This window comes from Apostichopus japonicus, chromosome 21 (genome assembly GCF_037975245.1).
Source record: "Apostichopus japonicus isolate 1M-3 chromosome 21, ASM3797524v1, whole genome shotgun sequence".
Taxonomy (NCBI): domain Eukaryota; kingdom Metazoa; phylum Echinodermata; class Holothuroidea; order Aspidochirotida; family Stichopodidae; genus Apostichopus; species Apostichopus japonicus.
Window position 1 is genome coordinate 12,244,075 of NC_092581.1, and position 25,761 is coordinate 12,269,835.

At 35.1% G+C, this 25,761-nt stretch overlaps 1 protein-coding gene across 1 annotated transcript in view; it reads left to right on the forward strand.

The window, feature by feature from the left end:
* Positions 1–5,145: 5,145 nt before the first annotated feature.
* LOC139962977 (flavin reductase (NADPH)-like) overlaps positions 5,146–25,761 on the forward strand; it is a 30,809-nt gene continuing 10,193 nt past the window's right edge. Inside the window, exon 1 of the mRNA XM_071963409.1 lies at positions 5,146–5,489. Within this exon, the coding sequence (XP_071819510.1) occupies positions 5,244–5,489 (246 nt within the window). The 5' untranslated portion in view covers positions 5,146–5,243. The remainder of the gene's footprint in view (positions 5,490–25,761) is intronic.

A 25,761-nucleotide genomic window follows, 5' to 3' on the forward strand; every position in this document is an offset into this window, starting at 1 on the left:
CATGCCAACGTCCAACACACTGACCAACCAAAAGATGAAGCCATGGACCAGTTATCCCAAACAAAAGGCAGCGCCATTGAGACCAACGAGACTAAAAAGAAGCAAAACGAGAATATAAAGACAACTCAACGGGATGAACAAAGACCCACCAAACCAACTCAAGAGGATACTGAGAATACAAAAGCAACTAGAGGAAACAAAGCGACTGAAGCCACTAACTCCACCGGTAACAAAACAACGTCAGAGGAACCAACCATGGAATTACCTCAACATCTGAAACGACAAATGTCTTATGACGAAGGTGAATTTAGAACTGTTAGACTGAAAAAAAAGTCATTCATTCCAAATCTGCGAAAAGCCAGGAATTCGCAACCTCGCTAAATAATCAATATTAATTTAATGGATAATGTTTGCGAGGACTCAAATGATAGCAGTGTTCTTTGTGAGTATTTTGACGTAGATTCTTACAACAGGTTACCTCCAAATAATTGCCTATCTATGTTCCATTTAAACAGTCGAAGTCTGAACAAAAATTTCAACGAAATAAATACCTTTATTTCACTACTAAAGAATGAATTCTCTGTACTTGGCTTCACCGAAACGTGGCTAAGTGACCACCCATCACCTCTTATTCATATGAAAAATTACAAAATTATAGAAAAACATCGTGTTAATAGAAGGGGTGGCGGTGTCTGCTTATATGTGCACAATGGTTTAAACTTTAAACACCAACCAGATCTATCAACATTCAACGATATCATTGAATCCTTATTTATTGAGGCAAACTTGCCAAATTCTAAAGAGAAAATAATTATTGGTATTGTTTATAGACCTCCAAATGGTTCTTTAGAACAATTTTATTATAACATGCAAAATATTTGTACTACCATTAATCAGCTAAACTGTACTTCCTACATTATGGGGGATTTTAATATTGATTTGTTAGATAAAAACAAATCACCAGAGTTTCTAAATAACCTTTACTCAAATGGTTTCTATCCAACAATATCAAGACCAACCAGAGTGAACAGTACCTCTTCAACTTTGATTGACAATATTATAACCAATAGTAATTCTAAACTTTCATCAGGTATTTTTGTAACTGATATCACTGATCACTTTCCAGTGTTTGTCAATGCCCTCGAGACTAATCGCCGACAAAATAATCCCATCTATGCACGTAATTACAGTGATAATAATATAAAAAGTTTCACTTCTGAAATTGGGAAAACTACGTGGGACAATGTCCTAAACGAACCAGATGTTAATATTGCTTATAATACATTTTACTATTATTTCAATACTACGTATAATAATTGCTTTCCTACTCAAGTGTTCAATCCAAAAAAGAAACGTACTAAAAAACATCCCTGGATCACTAAGGGCATTTTAAAATCAATCAAAAGGAAGAACATATTATTTAGACGTTATTTGAAGAATCCTACTGAACATACTAAGTCTATTTACAAAATGTACCGTAATAAATTAAACCATGTTATACGATATTCCAAACGATTATACTTTTATGATAAATTCAAGCAGAGTAGAAACAACGTAAACAGTACTTGGAGTACAATTAATGAAATTCTCAATAAAAACGGTAAAGACTCATCATATCCAGCAACATTTAAAAATGATGATTGCGAAATTAGCAATGATAATGACATCGCTAGCAACTTTAACAAATACTTTGTAAATCTTGGTTATAACCTCGCTAGTAAGATTAATATTAAACTAAAAGCGGACCATTTTTTACATAATAATGACAAGGTATGCCATTCCATATTTACATATCCAGTAACAGTAGAAGAAGTTTTAAAAGTTGCTCACACAAATGTGAAACCAAACAAAGCAGCAGGCTATGATGACTTTAAGCCAGGTATTATCAAACAAGTTATCCCATACATTGTAAAGCCTTTAACTCATCTCTGCAATATTTCTTTTAACACCGGCATTTTTCCGGATAAGCTTAAAATAGCAAAGGTAAAACCAATCTTTAAAAAAGGAGACCCCAGTCATTTTGAGAATTACCGCCCTATATCTTTATTGTCAGTCTTTTCAAAAATCATTGAACGATTAATGTTTAATCGTATATACAGTTTTCTATGTAAATATAATGTTCTTAATAACGAGCAGTACGGATTTCGTCCTGACCATTCTACAGAATTAGCTTTAGCAGATGCAGTCAACAATATTTATAATAGTCTTGATAAGAATAATACCTGTGTAGGCGTATTTCTCGACCTATCCAAAGCTTTTGACACCATCGATCACAAAATATTACTAAGTAAATTATTTTTTTATGGTATCAGAGGAACAACCCTAAATTGGCTAGATAGTTATCTTTCAAATAGATACCAGTACACTTTATATAAAAATTCTAAATCTGAACTTGCTAAAATCGCTTGCGGAGTTCCTCAGGGTTCTATACTAGGTCCATTACTATTTATAATTTATGTCAATGATATCGTTAATGTCTCCGATATTGCTAAAACAATATTATTTGCCGACGACACAAATATTTTCTTCGATTCCCAAAATCTACTCTCATCACATAAAACTGTTTCTACTGAACTAACTAAATTTTCCAGCTGGTTTGCAGCAAACAAATTATCTCTTAATATAGAAAAAACTAATTATATGGTGTTTAATGCTAGTCACTCATTCAGATGGGATCACAATATTACCATGAATGATAAAATTATTAATCGGGTTAACACTACTAAGTTCTTGGGTGTACACATAGACAAACTTTCGTGGCGTGATCACATATCAGCAGTCTGTAACAGAGTGGCTAGAAACACTGGTATTATATGCAAATTAAAACATCATTTACCTCCAAATATACTCAGAACACTCTATATAACTCTGATTTTACCCCAATTAACTTATTGCACGACTATTTGGTCAGGAACCTATTCTACAAATCTTAATCACCTATGTGTCCTCCAGAAGAGAGCTATCCGCCATATATCACATGCTGCACCACGTGATCATACTACCCCATTATACAAAAGATTAAATTTATTAAAACTAAATGATATTATAAGAGTCCAGCTTGCAACATTTGCATATAAAGCATGGAATGGATTGCTACCCGAGGCTTTTAAAGATTTTATATATAGTAATAGACTAATCCACAACCATCAAACACGCCTTTGTAATAACGCCCATGTTTTATCCCAACGAAGTACTTTAAGTTCTTTTAACCCTCGTATTCGTGCTATAAAAACGTGGAATAATCTCCAGGATAATGTTAAGAATAAGCCTTCTTACTCTGTATTCAAAAGGAATCTCCAAACTGTAATTATTTCTCACTATTGATGGATTTATTCTTGTGTGTGTTTGCGATTAAGATCATTATAAAGATTGTTAGGATTGCTTATTAACATTATTAATTTCAAGTAAATTCAATTCGATTATTTCATCATTGTAGATGCTACTATTAACTTTTCTTTTTCTATTCTTAAGTTTTTCTTTCTTTTTCTTTTTGGGGAGTCTCCTACTTTGTTAAGCCTTACAGGCTTTATAGGAGACTTCCCGTCACACTGTAAATTGTGATGAAACAAATAAATATACAAATACAACTACACTAAACTCGTCACTTTCAAGACCTACCAAAGCAAAGATAGAAGTTTTCAACTGGTATATCCTTCCCACCACATGATAGCTGAGATCTTGGCCTATTATGGCACTTGCAAACATCCATACCATGACCGTTTAGATTTTGAGCTAGAAGAGGAGCAAATATAGCACACTGAACCCCCCACCCTTCCATCTGCTCGCTCGGATTAATATCAACATTTAACCAAAGATTTTCTAAAATGGTTTATATCACCTTCGATCCTCCCTGTTTTCACACCATATGTACTTTCAATTACGCTCTTTCATATAAAGGCAGGAATAATGATGGTAACTGATAATATGCTTAAACAAGCATTACATTAGGTACATTTACCTCTTTCCTCCGACAATGGTTAACCTTTCGAACGGATGTCCTCTACTCTAATTGTGGTGAGATACCTACTCAGTTGCTTTTGCCAGTTCGAGTGAAAAGGGGAGTATATGCCTAACTGGTGTTGAAGCGCTTGCAAGCGTACTGCGTCTTTAGTTTGTTGTGATGTTCGTTTCTTAAAGTCGGCCCCACTGCATGGATCAGGGGAACCGCGAGTAAGCAATTTTCCAACAACAATCACCCCATGTCCAAATGAGTGTTGACACTTATAAACGCTTCTGTGTTATACATTGCTTGTGATTCTAACAGTAATTGTTATACACTTACGGCAGCTCAATAGGGCCATGATGAAAAAAATGTACGTGTTTTCGACTTTTTTTTAAGTTTAAATTTCGTTTTTCTGACTTTGTTTCGTTTTTCTGACTTTTTTTACGTTTTCTGATTTTTTTTTCTCGTTTTACTGATTTTATTTATTTTTTCGTTTTTCTTACTTTTTTTCCCCGTGTTTCTGACTTAAGTTTTCGTTTTCTGACTTTTTTTCTCTCGTTTTTCTGCTTCCCCCCCCCCCCCGTTTTTCTGACTTTTTTCCTCGTTTTTCTGCTTTTTTTTCGTTTTTCGACTTTGCCTAGCCTATACTTGCAATGTGTTTACATTCGCGTTGTAACCAGCAACGCCAAACGCTTCGCCTGTCTATGATCATCGCACTGCTGCAATGGCTGCTAGCTTGTCTAGGGAGCAATTGCTTACATTGTATTTCAGGCTCAGGTATTCAAACATAGAAATAAGGACTGTGCTAGCAGTAAAGCATAACATCAATATAAGTGAGCGCCATACGAAAAAGCTCCTTAACAGCTTAGGTCTGTATCAACGTAAGTATTTATCGGACGACGTCGAAGAGTTCATTGAAAGGCATATTCGTACCTCAGGAAAATTGCATGGATACAAATGGATGCACTTAAAATGCAGACAGGCAGGGTTCATGGCAAACCGGGAAACGGTTCGACTGATTCTATCGACTTTGGATCCAGATGGGGTTAGACTCAGATCAACACAACAGATCATACGTCGTACTTACCATTCTCGTGGCCCTAACTTTGTGTGGCACGTGGATGGCTATGACACTTTAAAAAGGTATGGAATCGCGATAAGTGGTTGCATTGACGGCTTTTCGAGAAAGATTATATGGCTGGAGGCATCTTATACAAATAACAACCCCGCGGTAATTGCCGGTTATTGTGTGAATGCGTTACAGCACTGTGGCGGATGCCCATCGATAGTTCGGGCTGACATGGGAACGGAAAATGTGCTCATAGAACAAATGCAGACTATCTTTAGACGAAACCAAGCAAACAATCCATTTATATATGGCAAAAGCACCCGAAACCAACGAATTGAAGCATGGTGGGCTATGCTAAGAAAGCACTGCTCTCAGTGTTGGATGGAATTGTTTCAAGCCCTGTACGACGAGGGGCACTTTTGTGGAGACTCTTTGGACCAGGAACTTATCCGATTCTGTTTTTTAGAAATTATTCAGGTGAGTGAACCCATTATACATATCAGCGTGATACCGATAGTATCTATATAGCCTACCCGTAATCGAGTCCCAGTATCTCTACCCGTCACTATTTCTGAGATTACTCATTAGCTATGCAAAAGTAATGAGTGTTGCACAGTGTCAGTATTTCTTTTGGTAACCCTATATAATTTTCCCTTAACTAGTTGCTATCTACTTTATAGCTTGGGGTGTGATGTGAAATTTTTCCGAGTAGACAACAGCTACTTCCAAAGCCAATCCCACAGAGCATATCATCATAACAACTGTCCTCGGAATGAAGGTTAAACAAAGATGACATAGCCTAAGGAATATGTATATGAGTGCAACTTTGACGTCACAGATTTGCATATGTAGATCACGTGGATTCATGATGCTGGTGTGAAACTTTAATGTTATTGCATATGCATTAGATGCACGTGTGCAAACATTGCATTGCATTGATATAATCTGCCGGCACATGTGTGTTAATGAGCTGTACATTTGCATATTGTAGGCCTATATAAGTTAGAGCACGCCGTCTGCTCGTCCTGGTTCGCCCTGTCTCTCCAGCCGTCAACATGTAATCTTGGACATCTCGTCCTAGATCTGACTATGTTATTTTGTAAAATATACTAAGTTGTTAATACTCTACGTCGACTGTGTTCTACTCGATTGCTCGAAAGAACTAGTTATTCACATAAAGAAACATGAGAGAAACATGGAAAAATGGTCAACATTTGATGAGTATTGACGGGGAGTGTGTTAGAAATTGCCGCGAACCAGGAGCCACTTTCTCAAAAAGAGGCTCCTGGTTCGCGGCAATTTCAGTAGGACCAGGAGCTGTTTTCTCACTACCAGGAGCTAAAAAGGAGAAACAAAATTCAAGCACGGCATGTACGTATCAGTACAGGTGTTGTGCGATATATAAACCATGTGCACCAGTGCTATTGTGCATGCACTCGATCGATCAGTGATTTATCAAATCGCTAGCAGTTACTATATAGCACTAGCATGCAATGTAGTTTCAGGCTTCTGTGCAGCGCATGATAAGGCTGATATTTACAGGAGTATGCGGACGCTTATTTGCCGACAAAGTAGCGCCCGTGCGTATTGTATTTTCATGTCAAGGGGCGCTATTTTAGTGCTTGCGGGCGCGAATAGCGCCTGGGCGCCAGCTTATTTCAACCCTTGGAACCATCATTACACAAGGAAATCACGTGAACGAAGGGGCAATCCACATCATCAACGCCCAGCAATTATGTATGACGTAACCCGACCTACAAAAAAGTTGAAATTGCTTTCTTTTAAAACAGATTTTTCATATATACACTTTCATAAAAACTGTAATAACATTGTTTTTATTGTCTACAAGGGTATAGGCTGGGGCACTTTTACATTTATATTTTTATGATCAATTCAAGCAGAGTAGAAACAACGTAAACAGTACTTGGAGTACAATTAATGAAATTTTCAATAAAAACGGTAAAGACTCATCATATCCAGCAACATTTAAAAATGATGATTGCGAAATTAGCAATGATAATGATATCGCTAGCAACTTTAACAATTACTTCGTAAATCTTGGTTATAATCTCGCTAGTAAGATTAATATTAAACTAAAAGAGGAACATGATAATGATAATTTTACATGATAATGAAAAGGTATGCCATTCCATATTTACATATCCAGTAACAGTAGAAGAAGTTTTAAAAGTTGCTCACACAAATGTGAGACCAAACAAGGCAGCAGGCTATGATGACTTTGAGCCAGGTATTATCAAACAAGTAATCCCATACATTGTAAAGCCTTTAACTCATCTCTGCAATATTTCTTTTAACACCGGCATTTTTCCGGATAAGCTTAAAATAGCAATGGTAAACCAATCTTTCAAAAAGGAGACCCCAGTCATTTTGAGAATAACCGCCCTTTATCTTTATTGTCAGTCTTTTCCAAAATTATTGAACGATTAATGTTTAATCGTATACACAGTTTTTTTTATGTAAATATAATATTCTTAATAACGAGCAGTACGGATTTCGTCCTGACCATTCTACAGAATTAGCTTTAGCAGATGCAGTCAATAATATTTATAATAGTCTTGATAAGAATAATACATGTGTAGGCGTATTTCTCGACCTATCCAAAGCTTTTGACACCATCGATCACAAAATATTACTATAAGTAAATTATTTTTTATTGTATCAGAGGAACAACCCTAAATTGGCTAGATAGTTATCTTTCAAATAGATACCAGTACACTTTATATAAAAATTCTAAATCTGAACTTGCTAAAATCGCTTGCAGAGTTCCTCAGGGTTCTATACTAGGTCCATTACTATTCATAATTTATGTCAATGATATCGTCAATGTCTCCGATATTGCTAAAACAATATTATTTGCCGACGACACAATATTTTCTTGGATTCCCAAAATCTACTCTCATCACATAAAACTGTTTCTACTGAGCTAACTAAATTTTCCAGCTGGTTTGCAGCAAACAAATTATCTCTTAATATAGAAAAAACTAATTATATGGTGTTTAATGCTAGTCACTCATTCAGATGGGATCACAATATTACCATGAATGAGAAAATTATTAATCGGGTTAACACTACTAAGTTCTTGGGTGTACACATAGACAATAAACTTTCGTGGCGTGATCACATATCAGCAGTCTGTAACAGAGTGGCTAGAAATACTGGTATTATATGCAAATTAAAACATTATTTACCTCCAAATATTCTCAGAACACTGTATATAACTCTGATTATACCCCAATTAACTTATTGCACGACTATTTGGTCAGGAACCTATTCTACAAATCTTAATCACCTATGTGTCCTCCAGAAGAGAGCTATCCGCTATATTTCACATGCTGCACCACGTGATCATACTAGCCCACTATTCAAAAGATTAAATTTATTAAAAGTAAATGACATTATAAGAGTCCAGCTTGCAACATTTGCATATAAAGCATGGAATGGATTGCTACCCGAGGCTTTTAGTGATTTTATTTATAGTAATAGACTAATCCACATCCATCAAACATGCCATTGTAATAACGCACATGTTTTATCCCATCGAAGTACTATGGGTTCTTTAAGCCCTCGTATTCGTGCCATAAAAACGTGGAATAATCTCCAAGATAATGTTAAGAATAAGTCTTCTTACTCTGTATTCAAAAGGAATCTCCAAACTGAAATTATTTCTCACTATATTATTTTTTTTAATTATTTCTTTAATTTATAATTATTTCTTTTAATATTTCTTTAATATTTTTTAAATAATATTTCTTTAATATTTCTTTTAATTATAATTTTTTTTTTAAATTATTTCTCACTGTAAATACTGACTGTTAACACGGAAGCGAGACGTGTTATTTTCTAGCTCCGACTATTCTAAGTCTTTTCTATGTTCGTTTTGCTATTATTGCAGACTTTTCAAAAGTGAACTTGGAAACTCATCTCATGAACTTTCTGACCAGCATCGGTAACACTTTACTTCTATTTTGAAGATATTTTCATCAATTTGTTCCAGGCAACGACGCCTTCTGGCGTACGTTCGCTGAACCAAACCCTGAAATGGGTTCCACGAAACCAGAAACGAAATTTAATTTAAAGGAACGTAGTGTACGTATCCTCGATAACAACTTTGAATTGAAAGATGTCGTGAGTGCTATAACTGAAGATCTCGGAAAGGACAAGATCACTACTTGTTTCAAATCATCTGGGTATTGGAATATTACCCTTGATCACAGAAGCGATGCCGACCTTCTATTGGAAACGGGAGTGATTATTAATGACCTGACGTGCGACGTACTTGGCGTATCAAGAACTTTTTTAACGGTAAGCCTATTTGGGGTACCACAATACATTACTGATGATGAACTTTCTGAGAAACTATCCGAATTCGGCTGTACCCTTAAAAGTAACTGGCATCGAAATTCATACCCTGACTATCCGAAAATTGATATGGGATACGCTACATAAGATTGGAGCTGCCCGCTGACGTTAAGAGCCTACCCTACGCCGTTACTATAAACGGCGAACACATACGCCTGAAACATAACAGTCAATCGAAGGTATGTAATCAGTGTCTGGGAACGGATCACATCAAGAAAAACTGCCCAAAGTACGTATGCCGAATTTGTAATACCCAGGGTCATAGAGAAGCAAGTTGCCCTTCTGTGGTATGCTTTAACTGTCAGGGACTCGGGCATAAGCGTTTCAATTGTCCGGAAAGAACAGAAGTAGACGACGAATACAATAGCGATGAGACCGATGAACGAATTAATCCCAAGACAACCGCAGACAGATCTCAGCACACAATAGAGCATGACCAGGTCAATACAGATCTTAACAGAATGGACCCGCCCCAAAACATCCAACAAAAGACATCTTCAATGGAACACAGCCGAGCAAACACAGACAAGCAACGGGAACCAAAGACTGGTAAGAAAACTTCGCAAAAGGAACAAAAGGCAGCCACACCGACACAAAAAATATCAGGAAGCAGGCAAAATGCAGAGGTTTTAGTCACTAATCAAACCAACAAAACAACAGAAAATCCACAACCCCCCAAAAGGCAAATGTCATCATGTGATGCAGAGCAGTTCATGACGGTCAAATACAAGAAGAAAACGCTAATCCCAAACCTGAGTAGAGCGAGGAATTTCAGACCAGGTGAGACCAAGGTGACACCAAGGGCTAACCCAACTTGAACTTTGCAGAAATGAACCTCATAACAAATATATTCATTTTGATGGCGCTACCAGTTACTACTGCGAAAGCTGACCGGAGACAAAGTACCCCGAACGAACCGGAACATACTGACAAATTCAATGCTGCTATTTTAATTGAACACAATATCTCATGTATGCATTACGACATTACATCATTTAATAATCTCCCTAGACATGATGATTTATCTATTTTTCATCACAATAGTCGTAGCTTGAATCAAAATTTTAATGATATTACAACTTTTCTCTCTCTACTCAGAGATGATTTTTCAATTATCGGATTTTCTGAAACTTGGCTAAATGACAGTATCTCACCTCTGATAAGCATTAATAATTTCACGTTAATAGAACAACATCGCAGTGACCGAAGAGGAGGCGGGGTATGTTTATTTGTTCATAATACCCTGAGTTTCAAACATAGACCGGACCTATCTATATTCAATCCGACGATTGAATCTATATTTGTTGAGATAACAACACCTAGTAGTAAAGAGAAATGTATTATTGGCGTAATCTATAGACCACCAAATGGTTCGATAGATGATTTTAATGTTCATTTACAATGTATTCTTAACGCCATAACGCATACCAAATTTAAATCCTATATACTGGGAGACTATAATATCGATCTAACCAACAAACACAAATCCGCTAGTTTCTTAAACACTATTTACCCATATGGATTCACACCAACAATTAGCAAACCCACCCGTATTAGTAGTACTTCGGCCACCTTAATTGATAATATCATCACCAATGTTACCTCTACCATTACATCAGGAATTCTGATTACTGATCTTAGTGATCATTTACCCATTTTTATCAAAGTTCCCGCAAGAAAATATATACCAAAGAGCCCTACTCACGCTAGAAATTGTACTACCAATAATATAAGACGATTTGTATCAAGCATCAAAGAAAACAATTGGGACGATGTCCTCGATAAACATGACGTCAATGCTGCTTATGATATATTTTACAATATTGTAGATTCAACTTGTAATGATTGCTTTCCATACCGTAAAATAACTAAAAGAGGTAAAAAGAAACATCCTTGGATCACAAAGGGTATACTAACCTCTATTCAAAGGAAAAATAAATTGTTCAAACGTTACATTAAGAATTCGACAGAAAGTAATAAGACTTCTTATAATACCTATCATAATAAGCTTAATCATGTTATTAGATTCTCTAAGAGATTATATTTTAATAACAAGTTTTATGATGCTAGAAATAATTCGAAGAATACCTGGAATATCATTAATGAAATTCTTCATTATGACCGCAAAAAATCAACTTATCCTGCTTCTTTCAAAAATGGCGATCAAGAGATTACCAATGACATCGATATTGCAAACGACTTCGATAACTTCTTTATCAATCTTGGTCCTTCATTGGCAGACAAGATTACGCGCAAAGGGACGCATAATGAGTTTATGCATAAAACTAGTCACAACAATTCGATTTTTACATTTCCTGTATGTGAGGAGGAACTCCTTAACGTTGCGACTGCTTGTCTAAAACCTAATAAAGCAGCAGGATATGATGATTTTAAGCCAGGTATCATTAAACACATTATTCCTTTAATTACTAAGCCTTTGACTCATATTTGTAACTTATCTTTTAATACTGGAACATTTCCAGATTCGTTGAAAATTGCAAAGGTTATTCCGATTTTTAAAAAGGGCGACGCAGATTTATACGAAAACTATAGACCCATTTCATTGCTTTCATGTTTCTCGAAAATCATTGAAAGACTTATGTTTAATCGAATTTTTAATTTTCTTAACAAATATGACATTCTATGCAACCAACAATATGGCTTTCGACCACATCATTCTACTGAACTTGCACTGGCAGATGCCGTTGACAAATTGTACAGCAGTCTTGATAATAATAGATCTTGCTTGGGTGTGTTCCTAGATCTTTCCAAAGCGTTCGACACTATTGATCATACCATTCTACTTAGTAAATTACAACATTATGGCATCAGAGGAACGACGCTGAACTGGATCGATAGTTATATATCTAATCGGCATCAATATATCTCTTACAAAAACACTCATTCTCATCTTGCAGAAATTCAATGTGGTGTTCCACAAGGCTCAATTCTAGGCCCTTTACTGTTTATTATATATGTCAATGACATCTGCCACGTATCAGAAATCGCAAACATTACGTTATTTGCCGACGACACAAATATTTTTTTCTAATCAAATGAAAATGAAAATTTATTTCATATTAAAGTGTCTTCTGAATTAAATAAATTTAACGACTGGTTTGCCTCTAATAAGCTATCGCTTAACATTGGCAAAACGAATTATATTGTTTTTAATACATCCCGAAATTTCAGCTGGGATAAGGATATTTTTATGGGAGGTAAAATTCTCAAAGAAGTAATTTCTAATAAATTCTTAGGTGTACATATTGATCATAAACTTTCATGGGGTGATCATATTTCCATAGTGTGCATGAAAGTTGCAAAGAATATAGGAATATTATCGAAATTGAAACACTACCTGCCACAACACATATTAAAGACCCTTTATCAAACTTTAGTGGTCCCACATTTTTCTTATTGCTCCATAATTTGGTCTGGTACACGTGATACTAATCTTAAGCCACTTATTATATTACAAAAGAAAGCTGTCCGCCACATATCACATGCTGCACCACGTGATCACACCAACCTTCTATTCAAGGATCTGAATGTATTGAAAATTAATGACATAATACGTGTAAATCTTGCCACCTTCACTTATAAGGCTTGGAATGGACTCCTACCTAATGCATTTCATAATTATTTAATCAGTAATTCGGATATACATCACCACAACACGAGACACGCAAATCATGCGCATTATCACAACACGAATACCTCAACAGGAATGTTAAGCCTCAGAAATCGAGCAATAAAAACCTGGAATTCTATTACTGACATTATTAAAAATAAATTATCGTGTAGAACATTTCGAAAATGTTATATTAAAGAAATAATTGCATCATATTAATTAAAATATCATATCATTGATTTATTGTCGAAACGTTTAATTTGATCTTTAATTTTTTTTCTTCTTTTTTCTTTCTTCAGGGAGTCTTCTACATTGTTAAGCTATTGTATGCTTTATAGAAGACTTCCTTTCACCTTGTATATTTGCACGTGAAAAAACAAAATAAATCAAATCAAAATGATACAAGTATTTTCTTCGATTCAGATGTAAATGCAAATTCATTCCATATTCAAATTTCTAATGAACTAAGTAAATTTAATAACTGGTTTTCTGCCAATAAACTATCACTTAATATTGGCAAAACTAATTATATTGAGTTTAATACTTCCAGAAATTTTAGCTGGGATAAAGATATCACCATGGGGGGTATAATTCTAAAGCAAGTTTATACTACTAAGTTTTTAGGTGTATATATTGATAATAAGCTTTCGTGGCATGAGCACATTTCTACAGTATGCCAGGAAAGCAGCGAAAAGCGTTGGGATTTTATCAAAGTTGAAATTTCTCCTGCCAGAGCGCATATTAAAGACTCCACACATCTCATATTGTTCAGTTATCTGGTCTGGCACGCCAGAAACCAATCTTCATCCTCTTATTATTCTCCAAAAGAAAGCCATGCGCCACATTTCACGTGTTGCACCTCGTGAACACACAAATCAACTTTTCAAGAATCTCAATTTATTAAAAGTTACCGACATTTTTCGTGTAAATCTTGCCACGTTTGCATATAAGGCATGGAATGGTTTATTGCCTAACACATTTCATGATTTTTTAACTAGTAACAGTGTGATACATCACCACAACACACGGAATGCTGATAATGCACATTACTTTTCTTATAAAACATCAATTGGGGGGCTTCGTCTTAGAAATCGTGCAATAAAGACATGGAATTCCATAACAGAGAGTTTCAAAACCAAAGTATCCAGTAAAATATTCAAAAAGCATCTGACCAAAGACGTTATATCCAGTTATTAATAAGTCATCCATTCATTTGCACGATAACAAATTATTATCGTAAATATTAATGTATTCATTGATTGTCGAATTATTCTATTTTGTATTGTTATGTAAATACTTTTCTTCTTTCCTTTATACAGGGAGTCTTCTACTTTGTTAAGCTGTTGTACGCTTTTTGGAAGACTTCCTTCACACTGTAAATTTACACGTGAAACACAAATAAATAAATCAAATCAAATCAAAAGGAAGATGTTGAACTACTCCAAGAAACAGGTTTGAAAGTAGGAGATGACCTGGTTAATATTGTGGGAGTAACAAAGACCATTCTGACCGTCAGTGTATTCGGAGTACCACTATACGTTGGTGACAGTGAGATAACTGACAAATTGGAAGAATTTGGCTGCAAATTAAGGAGCAATTGGGTGCACAAATTTTATGACGACTTCCCCGAAATTGAGAACGGAATAAGATTTGTAAGACTGGAGATGCCAAACAACGCGAAATCTCTACCTTACGCTATTATTGTCTCTGGCATTCACTTGAGATTAGAACACAATGGCCAATTACGTGTGTGCAACCTTTGTCTATCTGAAGACCATATAATGCGTGACTTCACAATATTGTTGTCGCTCCTGTGGTCAACAAGGACATACCGCAAGCCGATGCCCAACAATAAGATGCTACAAGTGTAACAAAGATGGTCACAAAAGCTCTGCAGTCCCTGAAAACAGAAAGGAGGACAACGTTACCGTCGCTGGTATAAATCCGAACAAGGATGAACAAAACAAAGATGAAATGCAACAACAAGCCAGCCCTATTGTAACCGAAATGCCTGCGGAAACCAGTTCTGAACTGGATCAGGAAGCAAATGCAGCCAATGAGAATCATGCGACCAAAATAACAGAAGATAAAACCAAGCCAGAATCATCCAGTAGAACTGAACAAAAATCAGCATCTCAGCCATCAATTAGTACAGCAAGTAGAACTCCTGAACCGACCGGAATGAAGAGACCAATCTCAAGCGAAGACGACACTTTTGTAAATACCAATAAAAGAGGAGCAAATACCACCCCAAACCTTAGCGTGGCAAAACGTTTTATACAGAGGATAAACACAAATAAAACTTAACATTCCGTTTAGTAACATTAAATTGTAACGGTCTAAGAAGGAAGGACAAAAGGAACGAGGTGTTTGAAACTTTAATCAAAAGGAAATACGATATTATTTTTCTTCAAGAAACCTTTTGGGACGAGGACATTTTTCAAATCGCCACGAAAGAATGGGATGGTAAAAAAATTTCATCTATGTATTCTCTCCAGAATAGGAGAGGTGTTGCCACACTAATCAGAAAAGAGTCAGATATAGAAGTGAAAGTTATGAAACTGACCAAACAGGTCGAATTATCCAGACAGATCTAGTTATAGAAGAACAAACTTTTACTGTTATTAATATTTATGCTCCAAATAATACGGTTGAAAGGAAATCCTTCTTTTTAGATGTACACGAACGGCGTCATAAAAATAAAAGTAAATTAATTGTAACTGGGGATTTCAATAACATAATCAATACTTATTTAGATAGATATCCGGTTAAATACTCCTCTGATGTGTCTAGAAAGACCTTAAAGGACCTTATGCTCAATTTTGATTTAATCGATATATGGAGAGAGAGAAATCCAAAAGAAGCAGACTTTTCTTGTAACCGTAATTGTATGAACTATAACAGTTCCTCAAGAATAGACAGATTTTTAATTTCTAACGATTTAAAAGCTAATATAACATCCTCCCGACATTTACCGTACCCTTATTCAGATCATAATTTTGTAGAGTTAACAATGGATTTATCTCTCATCCCAAGAGGAAAGGGGTATTGGATATTTAATAACGCCTTACTGCGAGATTATTGTAATCAAATTAGGGAAATTATTAATTTTAGGAAAAGGCAAGACAGTTTTACTGAAAATATTTTCAAATGGTATGAATTACTTAAAAAAGATATAAAATCCACTGCAATCAATTTCAGTAAACAAAGACAAAAAAAACTATACAAACAGAAACTGAAACTTATCAAAGAAATCAAATTTGAAAAGAAAAAGGCCCCAAAATATGCCGACTATGTTATTAATAGACTTAAAAACCTGCAAGAAAAATTAGATGAAATAACCAAAAATGAGCTCAGAGGAGCTGCAATTAGAGCTAAGATACAATGGTATGATGAAGGTGAAAAATCTACAAAGTTTTTCCTTGGACTTGAAAGGAGCAGGCAAAAAAAGAAGGTAATAAGAAAATTAGCTAACGAACAGGGTAATATAATCCATAATCAAGATGAAATATTAAAACACCAATGTCAATTTTATGCTGACCTTTATACTGCGGAAGCAACATATTGCAATGCACAAGAACTTATTTTACCAAAGATCTCTAAAATGCTTTCCCCAACTGAAACAGAAATTTGCGAACAAGAATTAACAACAGTTGAATTAAAGACTGCCTTAGGCTCTATGCAAACAAATAAAAGTCCAGGACTAGATGGCCTGACGGCGAAGTTTTTCAAATATTTTTGGTGGGATTTTATTGATATTTTTCATAACCTTATCAAACAAATGTTCAATAGTATGGAATTGTGTGATTCCATGAAAGTAGGTGTTATTTCTTTAATCCCTAAGAAAGGAGACTTAACAAGACTCAATAATTGGAGACCAATAAGTCTTCTTAATAATGTAGCGCCCCCAACAGGGTTTTAGCTTGCCGAGCGGCCGTGGGTTCGATAGGGCCGCTGTCGGCCACCCTATGTCAGGATGAATGTGGGGCAACTACAAGTTGAGACAACCTGAACCAATAAAAACACCAACAAATAAATTGCTTTTTAAGCTTCTAATACATTTAATACAAAAACCTTTGCCTTCTCCACTTGGGCAGGTGTCTATAAAAACCAAATTAAATAATACATGAGGTCAACGCAGTGACCTCCAAAAATAAGGTATTAAGATGATAAATTAGGACCAATATTTAATTAATAATATAAATTCCAGCTTATAATTTACATAAATGATAACGATACGTACCTGCGAAGTCCGTGGCCAAACGTATAATTACGAGTCCTAAATCTACAATACGTAGGCGTTGCCTCGGGGAAAATTCAACTCGAATTAAAGTCAGCCCCGCGCCACAAATATAAGAATAACCCCGCAGGGTGCGGCGATAATATCGACCGTGTTCCCAACCTTTTAATAAATTTGGATGTGATAATTTAAAGGGATTCTGACAAACGGGGAAATACGCCCACAATATTATAAGAAATAGGACTCGGACTTGCCTAAACTATAAAAGAACATGTAACTTACTTAACGAACTGACCAACGGACCTCACTAGGCAGCAGCAAACACCAAAAATATAGAACACACTCTTGAAACCCAAAATGACAAGTGCCCTAACTTAACACAAAAACTGAATCGAAACATTGGAACTTCGCGTGGCTCGAACATTCCACATAGCTACGGAGGGACCAGACTATTGTCACGGGAGCTGGACAGCTGAAAGGGAGACGGAAACAAAAGGTATAAATTAGCATATGAAACTACAACAATTCACTTTACATATAAAAAGATATTAGATAAAACAGACCCCCAGAGAACAATAAAACAATACACACAAACAGGACAACTACTCCAGCAGTAATGCCACCTATATACGGAGGCGTTTACGTGACGCTCCCCTTGGCGTCACAATACAGACTATAAAATAATAAGTAAAGCCCTTGCAAACAGAATTAATAACGTAATAAGTAACTTAATATCTGATGATCAAACATATTGTAATCCAGGTAATGATATTAGTGAAAATGTTATTACAATGAACCTTATAATCGATTATGTCAAAGAAAATCATTTAAATGGATTCATCCTAAAAATTGACCAATACAAAGCTTTCGACCGTGTTAACCACGAATATTTATTTAATGTCCTTAACAAAATGGGTTTTGGACCAAGTTTTCAAAAATGGATTAAAATTCTGTATACTAATATTCAATCCTGTATTAAACATAATGGTTTTGTCTCTGACCTGTTCCCAATTAAGAGAGGAGTAAGGCAAGGATGCCCAATTTCAGCTATTTTATATGTTCTCAGCGCAGAACCCTTTCATCAAATAATTTGTAATAATCCTGAAATTTTAGGAAATAAGATATGCAACACCGAAGTTAAGATGTTTCAGCATGCTGATGATACAACTTTTTTCGTTTCAAATGTTACAAGTATATATGCAATTTTAGATACAATTAAGATTTATGAACAAGCATCAGGTTCAAAATGTAACTTGGAAAACACTGAGCTATTAATAATAGGCTATTACCAACTGCTCTGTACCTTGAGAGCGAGACGTATTTTGGATCCTGGGCTCGAGACCCGGCAAGCCAGCGCAGTTTGCTTTTGCCGCGATCTTATACGGTATCGGGAACTTTAAGTATTAGAAACGAACATACATTTATACCAACAGCTGCCGTGGCGCAGTTGGTTGTGCTCTGTAATGCTAGTCAGATGGGATCACAATATTACCATGAATGATAAAATTATTAATCGGGTTAACACTATTAAGTTCTTGGGTGTACACATAGACAGTAAACTTTCGTGGCGTGATCATATATCAGCAGTCTGTAACAGAGTGGCTAAAAATACTGGTATTATATGCAAATTAAAACATTATTTACCTCCAAATATTCTCAGAACACTGTATATAACTCTGATTTAACCCCAATTAACTTATTGCACGACTATTTGGTCAGGAACCTATTCTACAAATCTTAATCTCCTATGTGTCCTCCAGAAGAGAGCTATCCGCTATATTTCACATGCTGCACCACGTGATCATACTAGCACATTATTTGAAAGATTAAATTTATTAAAACTAAATGATATTATAAGAGTCCAGCTTGCAACATTTGCATATAAAGCATGGAATGGATTGCTACCCGAGGCTTTTCAAGATTTTATTTATAGTAATAGACTAATCCACAACCATCAAACACGCCATCGTAATAACGCACATGTTTTATCCCATCGAAGTACTATGGGTTCTTTAAGCCCTCGTATTCGTGCTGTCAAAACGTGGAATAATCTTCAGGATAATGTTAAGAATAAGCCTTCTTACTCTGTATTCAAAAGGAATCTCCAAACTGAAATTATAATTTCCCACTATTGATGGATTTATTCTTGTTTATGTTTGTAATTAAGATCATTATAAAGATTGTTAGGATTGATTATTAAGATTATTAATTTCAATTAGTGTTCATTCAATTATTTTATCATGGTAGATGCTACTATTAACTTTTCTTATTCTATTTTTAAGTTTTTCTCTCTTTTTTCTTTTTGGGGAGTGTCCTACTTTGTTAAGCCTTGCAGGCTTTATATAGGAGACTTCCCGTCACATTGTAAATTGTGAACAAATAAATATACAAATACAAATATACAAATAGCGGATGTGTTCCGTATAAAATTTAAGAATGTATAAGGTGGTGTTCATTAAGAAGTACACATGATGATCAGTTGAGGTAGAAATTAAACTTGCAAAGTTACACGGAGGTTGAAGAAAAGAAGAAAAAGTCAAACCCTCCTGATGTCGGTGGTAAGTCCCCGCAGAGGGGAACCGGGAGGAAGGAATAAAACGACACATCTATGGTGACGTAGAGGGATTGGTCGCGAGATTGCCTGACTGGGCTTACTGTATAGTGAAAATAAGAGTTTGGTGCCTGAGAGTAGATTAAATCCAAAGGAAGCATAAAAAGATAACCTGGCCAAAGACTGAAAGATGTCTCTAGTTTCCAAAAAAATATACGAACTTGAAGGGGCGGCCATCGTGCTGCCTCCAGCAACCCCCACGAAAATGCATTAATAATAATGATAATAATAATAATATTTTTTCTATCTCATTTATTCACAATTATTAAACATGTATATGGTACATCGATTATATTTAGAGTTCTGATAACAACATATGTATGTCATCTGAATGATACAAAGGAATTATTAACATAATGAAAAAAATTGATTCTGAATTGAGTATTTCTTCTCCTCTTATACCGAATATATGTATACATATCCAGAGAAACAAACCTTCAGTGAATACAAAACTTACGCTTATACACGCGCAAAAAAAAATTACATATACATACACATACAAATATCCACACACACACCTATATACACATACAAATACAGAGACGCACATGCATACAAACACGTACGTACGAACATAAACACCCACACACAAGTAAAAGAAAGCACAGTGAGGAATAAAACAGCGAAAAACACCAGAGATTGTCCACGCTACTACATAAATTTAACAGTAAGGTAGATGATAAGCAGAGGTTAAGTCAAGAGTCGCAAAGTTCATTGATTGAATGAAAAAAAACAAGTCCTTAATGCCATGTATTTTCTACGAGCAGAGCTATAGTAGAGTTTCGCTTCTAGGCAATGTGCTTCTCAACGTTAAGAATGAATTTCATTTTATAGAAGAAATTGTAGCAGTCAGGCTTAACATTGTTTTGTTAACAATTGAAGAATTAATACCGGCATTAAATAGACCAATCACATTAGCGAATTTTGAAGCTGTTATCATGCTTTGTGATAGTGTTAATCCGTCTTGCTGTACAGTGAAAGCAGCGCAGTTATTTCTGCTGTAGAAACAGGGGCTAGGAGGCCGGGGGGACTGGGGACACGTGCCCCCCCACAGTTTTTTTTCCAAAATAGCAAATGTGCCCTACTGGCAAGCATACTAACACATCATAAGTGATATGGCGGTCTGTATCGGTTTATAGCATAACGAGTGGTGGTTGTGGCAAGCATACTAACACATCATAAGTGATATGGCGGTGTGTATCGGTTCATAGCATAATGAGTGGTGATTGTGGAATGAGAAAGTGCCCCTCTGATGTTGTCCCCCCCCCCCCCACTTCTTACTTCCCCATGTGTAGAAAGCAAAGTACAACGCAATGGCACGCATGACAGACACAGTACAATATCTGCGTAATTTTCGTCAAGAAGCGAACGATACTTGTAGGTTATTGGCATATGTTGACTGCCAATCCCACAAAATCCGATGTTTTACCAGTTCGCAATACTTTAATCTTCGAAGAGCATTACGCAATACAAAGCTTGGAAGACTCCCGAATGAAGACGAGTACAATGTCGCATCGGTGTCTCTGGATGAACTAACGGGGGAAGTTTCACGCCTGGCACAATAGCTGGAAACTTGTTAATAACATTGTATATTACACTGTAGCGCAACTAAAGTTGCAGTGCCAACTAAACAAACATGGTTTATTTAATGCCGGTATTAAATTCTATTTAATGCCGGTATTAATTCTATTTAATGTCGGTATTAATGATATTTAATGCCGGTATTAGCTATATTTAATGCCGGTATTAATTATATTTAATTCCGGCATATGAAGTTGCATGGTGATTCGCTAAGAATTATTACATAAGAATTATTACCGGTATTAAATAGAATTAATACCTGTAATCATTTTAATTCGTATGGACATCAAATCAGCAATTATTTCCCTTATGGCCTACCATACACGTGAAGTCGATTTAAATCGGTGTATGTCGATTCCCCACAATTTGAGACTGATGGCCCGCCATACAGCGCAGGTGTTTGCACAACAAAAAACCCATCAATGTTTCAATAGGGAACAAATAGCCCTGCAGAACTAAGCAGAGGTATAAGATTGTCGAGACTACTGGAGCATAACTTTACACAATGAAACATCTACTACACTCCCGCCTATAATCTGGACAATGGGAAATATATGAATGATTGTCAAATAGGACTTCATTCTCTTCTTTTAGAAGCCAATAGTTGAAGAACTTTTTTCTAATAGCCGGTTTGCCTGAGAAGGTTGTACTAGCAAGTAGTGTGAATGAGTTTAAGAATGCTTTGGACAAAACACTTAAGGCATTGTAATTGGGTCTGATATTTTGTGTCTTCGGTTTTTTTGTCTCTTCGTATAGGGTCCTTGATGGCGACTTAATTGTCTCCCCTGATCCTTTTTCCTACTAAACTAAACGAAACTAGCCTCCCATAATCATGTATTATGCTAGGGCAGTGCATGTGAGGTATACTTCAATGGACATTCGAGTGCAGTAGTAACCTAAATATATGTATATATATATATATATATATATATATATATATATATATATATATATATATATATATATATATATATTAATATATATATATATATATATATATTAATATATATATATGTATATATATATATATATATATATGTATATGTTAATGCAATGGAGGTAAACGACAAAGGCAAATGATATATATATGTATATATATATATACTGTATATATATACATATATATTAATATATATATATATATATATACATATATATATATATATATATATATATATATATATATATATATATATATATATATATATATATATACATATAGGTTTCGGTTTAGTACTTCCGGATGCAGATCCCTAATTAGTGGATACTGTTTTTTAAAGACAAAAGAAAGTATTCTGAAGGGGCACGAAACATCAAACAGCGTGATGCACCCCAAATCCCTCGTCCCAAATGTTACAACAACTGTTCCGTGACTCGATTTCAAATGATTTTCTGGTGACTGAAGTTGATTGATTATCAATATTTACCGAAACCTTTTGTATATTCATGAAAATATGGATTTTTTTCAAAATATGTGATATTTAATACATGCATCATCTGGTTACAACAGAATGGATGATGTCATCAGGTCAATTCAGTTGAAAGTGTCTACCGAAACTTTTGTAGCCTATATACTCATGAAAATATGGATTTTTTTTTTCAAAATATGTGATATTTTATACATGTATCATCTGGTAACAACAGAATGGATGATGTCATCAGGACAATCCAATTGAAAATGTCATTGTTTTGTTGTTTCATCTGATTATCAATATTACCGAAACTTGTTTATACTCATGAAAATATGGATTTGTTCAAAATTTGTGATATTTTATAAATGCATTATCTGGTAACAACAGAATGGATGATGTCATCAAGGACAATCCAATTGAAAATGTCGTTGTTTTGTTGTTTAATCTGACAATCAGTTACCCACAGAGGGGGGGGGGGGAAATATTTCTACAAAAAAGAGAAACATTTTGATGAAATTGTCAAAAGTACAGAGAACTTTGACAGCAATAGGCCTATACAAGTATTCAAAATGTATCAGATTTCTCCCAGATGACATTTCACAGACACCCTATATATATACTGTAGTGTGATCCAAACTTCCAAAAGTAAGATGGCTGTTTGGAAAGTCAAGAGTAGACTATACATCAAGTTCCCCATATTTGATTTTGATTTGATTTATTTGTTTTATCACGTGAATATATTCATTGTGAAAGGAAGTCTTCTAAAAAACCTATATTGGCTTAACAAAGTAGAAGACTCCCTTCACACTGCAAAATGTGATAAAAGAAATAAATATACAAATACAAAAAGGAAAAGATGAAGAAAAGGAAATGAAAATATTACAGTTCACCAAAAAAAAAATCAATAGTAGTATGATATTTGAATTAATAAGATGCAATGATTTCTTTCATTAAATATTTTCTAAATGATCTTTGTGATAATTTATTTTTGTTCATTTCTGTTATAGAATTCCAAGTTCTTATAGCACGATTTCTTAAGCTTAACATTCCTATTGAAGTATTCGTTGTGTAATAATGCGCATTATCGGCGTATCTTGTATTGTGATAATGTTAATCCCTATTACTAATAAGGTAATTCTGAAAAGCATTAGGCAGTAGTCCATTCCACGCCTTATAGGTGAAGGTGGCAATATTTACACGAATTATGTCATTGACTTTCAATAAATTAAAATTCTTAAATACAGGGCTGGTGTGATCACGAGGTGCAGCACGTGATATTTGTCGGATTGCCTTCTTTTGTAGTATAATAAGTGAATTGAGATTAGTTTTATACGTGCCAGACCAAATAATAAAACAATAAGAAATATGTGGTACTACCAGGGTTTGATAAAGTGTCTTTAATATGTGTTGTGGCAAGAAGTGTTTTAATTTGGATAAAATATCTCGAGTTACACGTGCAAGATATTGAAATTGGGTGTTCAACTACAGCATAGGGGTATATTTCTCTCTTCAATCCATATTTCACATTGTTGAAAGAAAATATATATATATATATATATATATATATCGCATATATACATCTCTGATCACAACCGCAGTCTCTTACAATCTGACTTTCTTTATCGCGCACCCCCACACTGCCTGATCAAACTCAAACGTATACCATATTACCGCGGTATTTCTAATTATATAATACAACAAGAGCCCAAGGGCACTGTGGTTCCTTGCTTGGGGTATATGACAATACACATCATATTATCAAGCAAGATTGGGCTGAAATAGTCCAAGTAATTGTCCTACATGTTCCCATAAAGTAACCAACACTATAGCCAACACTTTTGTGATCACAAAATGTGATCGGATTTTTTATCAAAAGGCACTTTTGAGATCTAAATATGGCGTCGAAAATGTAAGAAATATAAGAGACCTACAAGCGTGTCAACAGATATGATAACAATGGTGACCTCAGATGACATGACCTTGAAGTTTCAAAATGTTCCACCACCCCATTCACAACTTGTCCCAAAATATCAACCATGTCACACCTTGGCATTGAGATTTAATTGCATTAAATGTCAAAAAATTAACTTTTGAACTTGTATGTAACTTCACACACTAAGGTCACCCGGAGGTCAACCAATTGACATTTCTGATCGGTGAGACCTAAATAGAGCATGACTGTAAAAATTCAAACATTTTTTCTTTGCCAATTTTCTCCCCCATAATACTACTTTTTTAACATTAGCTGACCTTTGGTGACCTTGGATCACATGACCGTTAAGTTTGAAAATATTCCCCTATACCCTTTGCAACTTGTCCAAAAAAATCAACCTTGTAACACCTTGGCACTGGGAGTTATTGCATTAAATGTGTGAAAATTAAATTTGACCTCAAATAACTTCGCACACGAAGGTCAAATGGGGGTCATCCCATTGACATTTATGATCAGAAGGTACCTTTAACATCTGAAAGTAGCATCGAAACTGTAAAAATCCACAAAACACGAAAAGGTCACCAGAGGTCAAATTGAGGTCAAGGGTCACCCAGATGCGGGTCAACAATTGGATTACATTGGAGCAACTCCCAACCCTAACTGACAATTTGTTCTTAAGTTGTCGCAAAAATACTAGTTTTTTATCATTAATTGACCTTTGGTGACCTTGTATCACATGACCATTAAGTTTGAAAATATTCCCCTATACCATTTGCAACTACTCCAAAAATATCAACCTTGTCACACCTTGGAACTGGGAGTTATTGCATTAAATGTGTGAAAATTAACTTTGACCTCATATAACTTCGCACACGAAGGTCACACAGGGGTCAACCTATTGACATTAATGATCAGAAGGTACCTTTGACATCTGAAAATAGCATCGAAACTGTAAAAAATC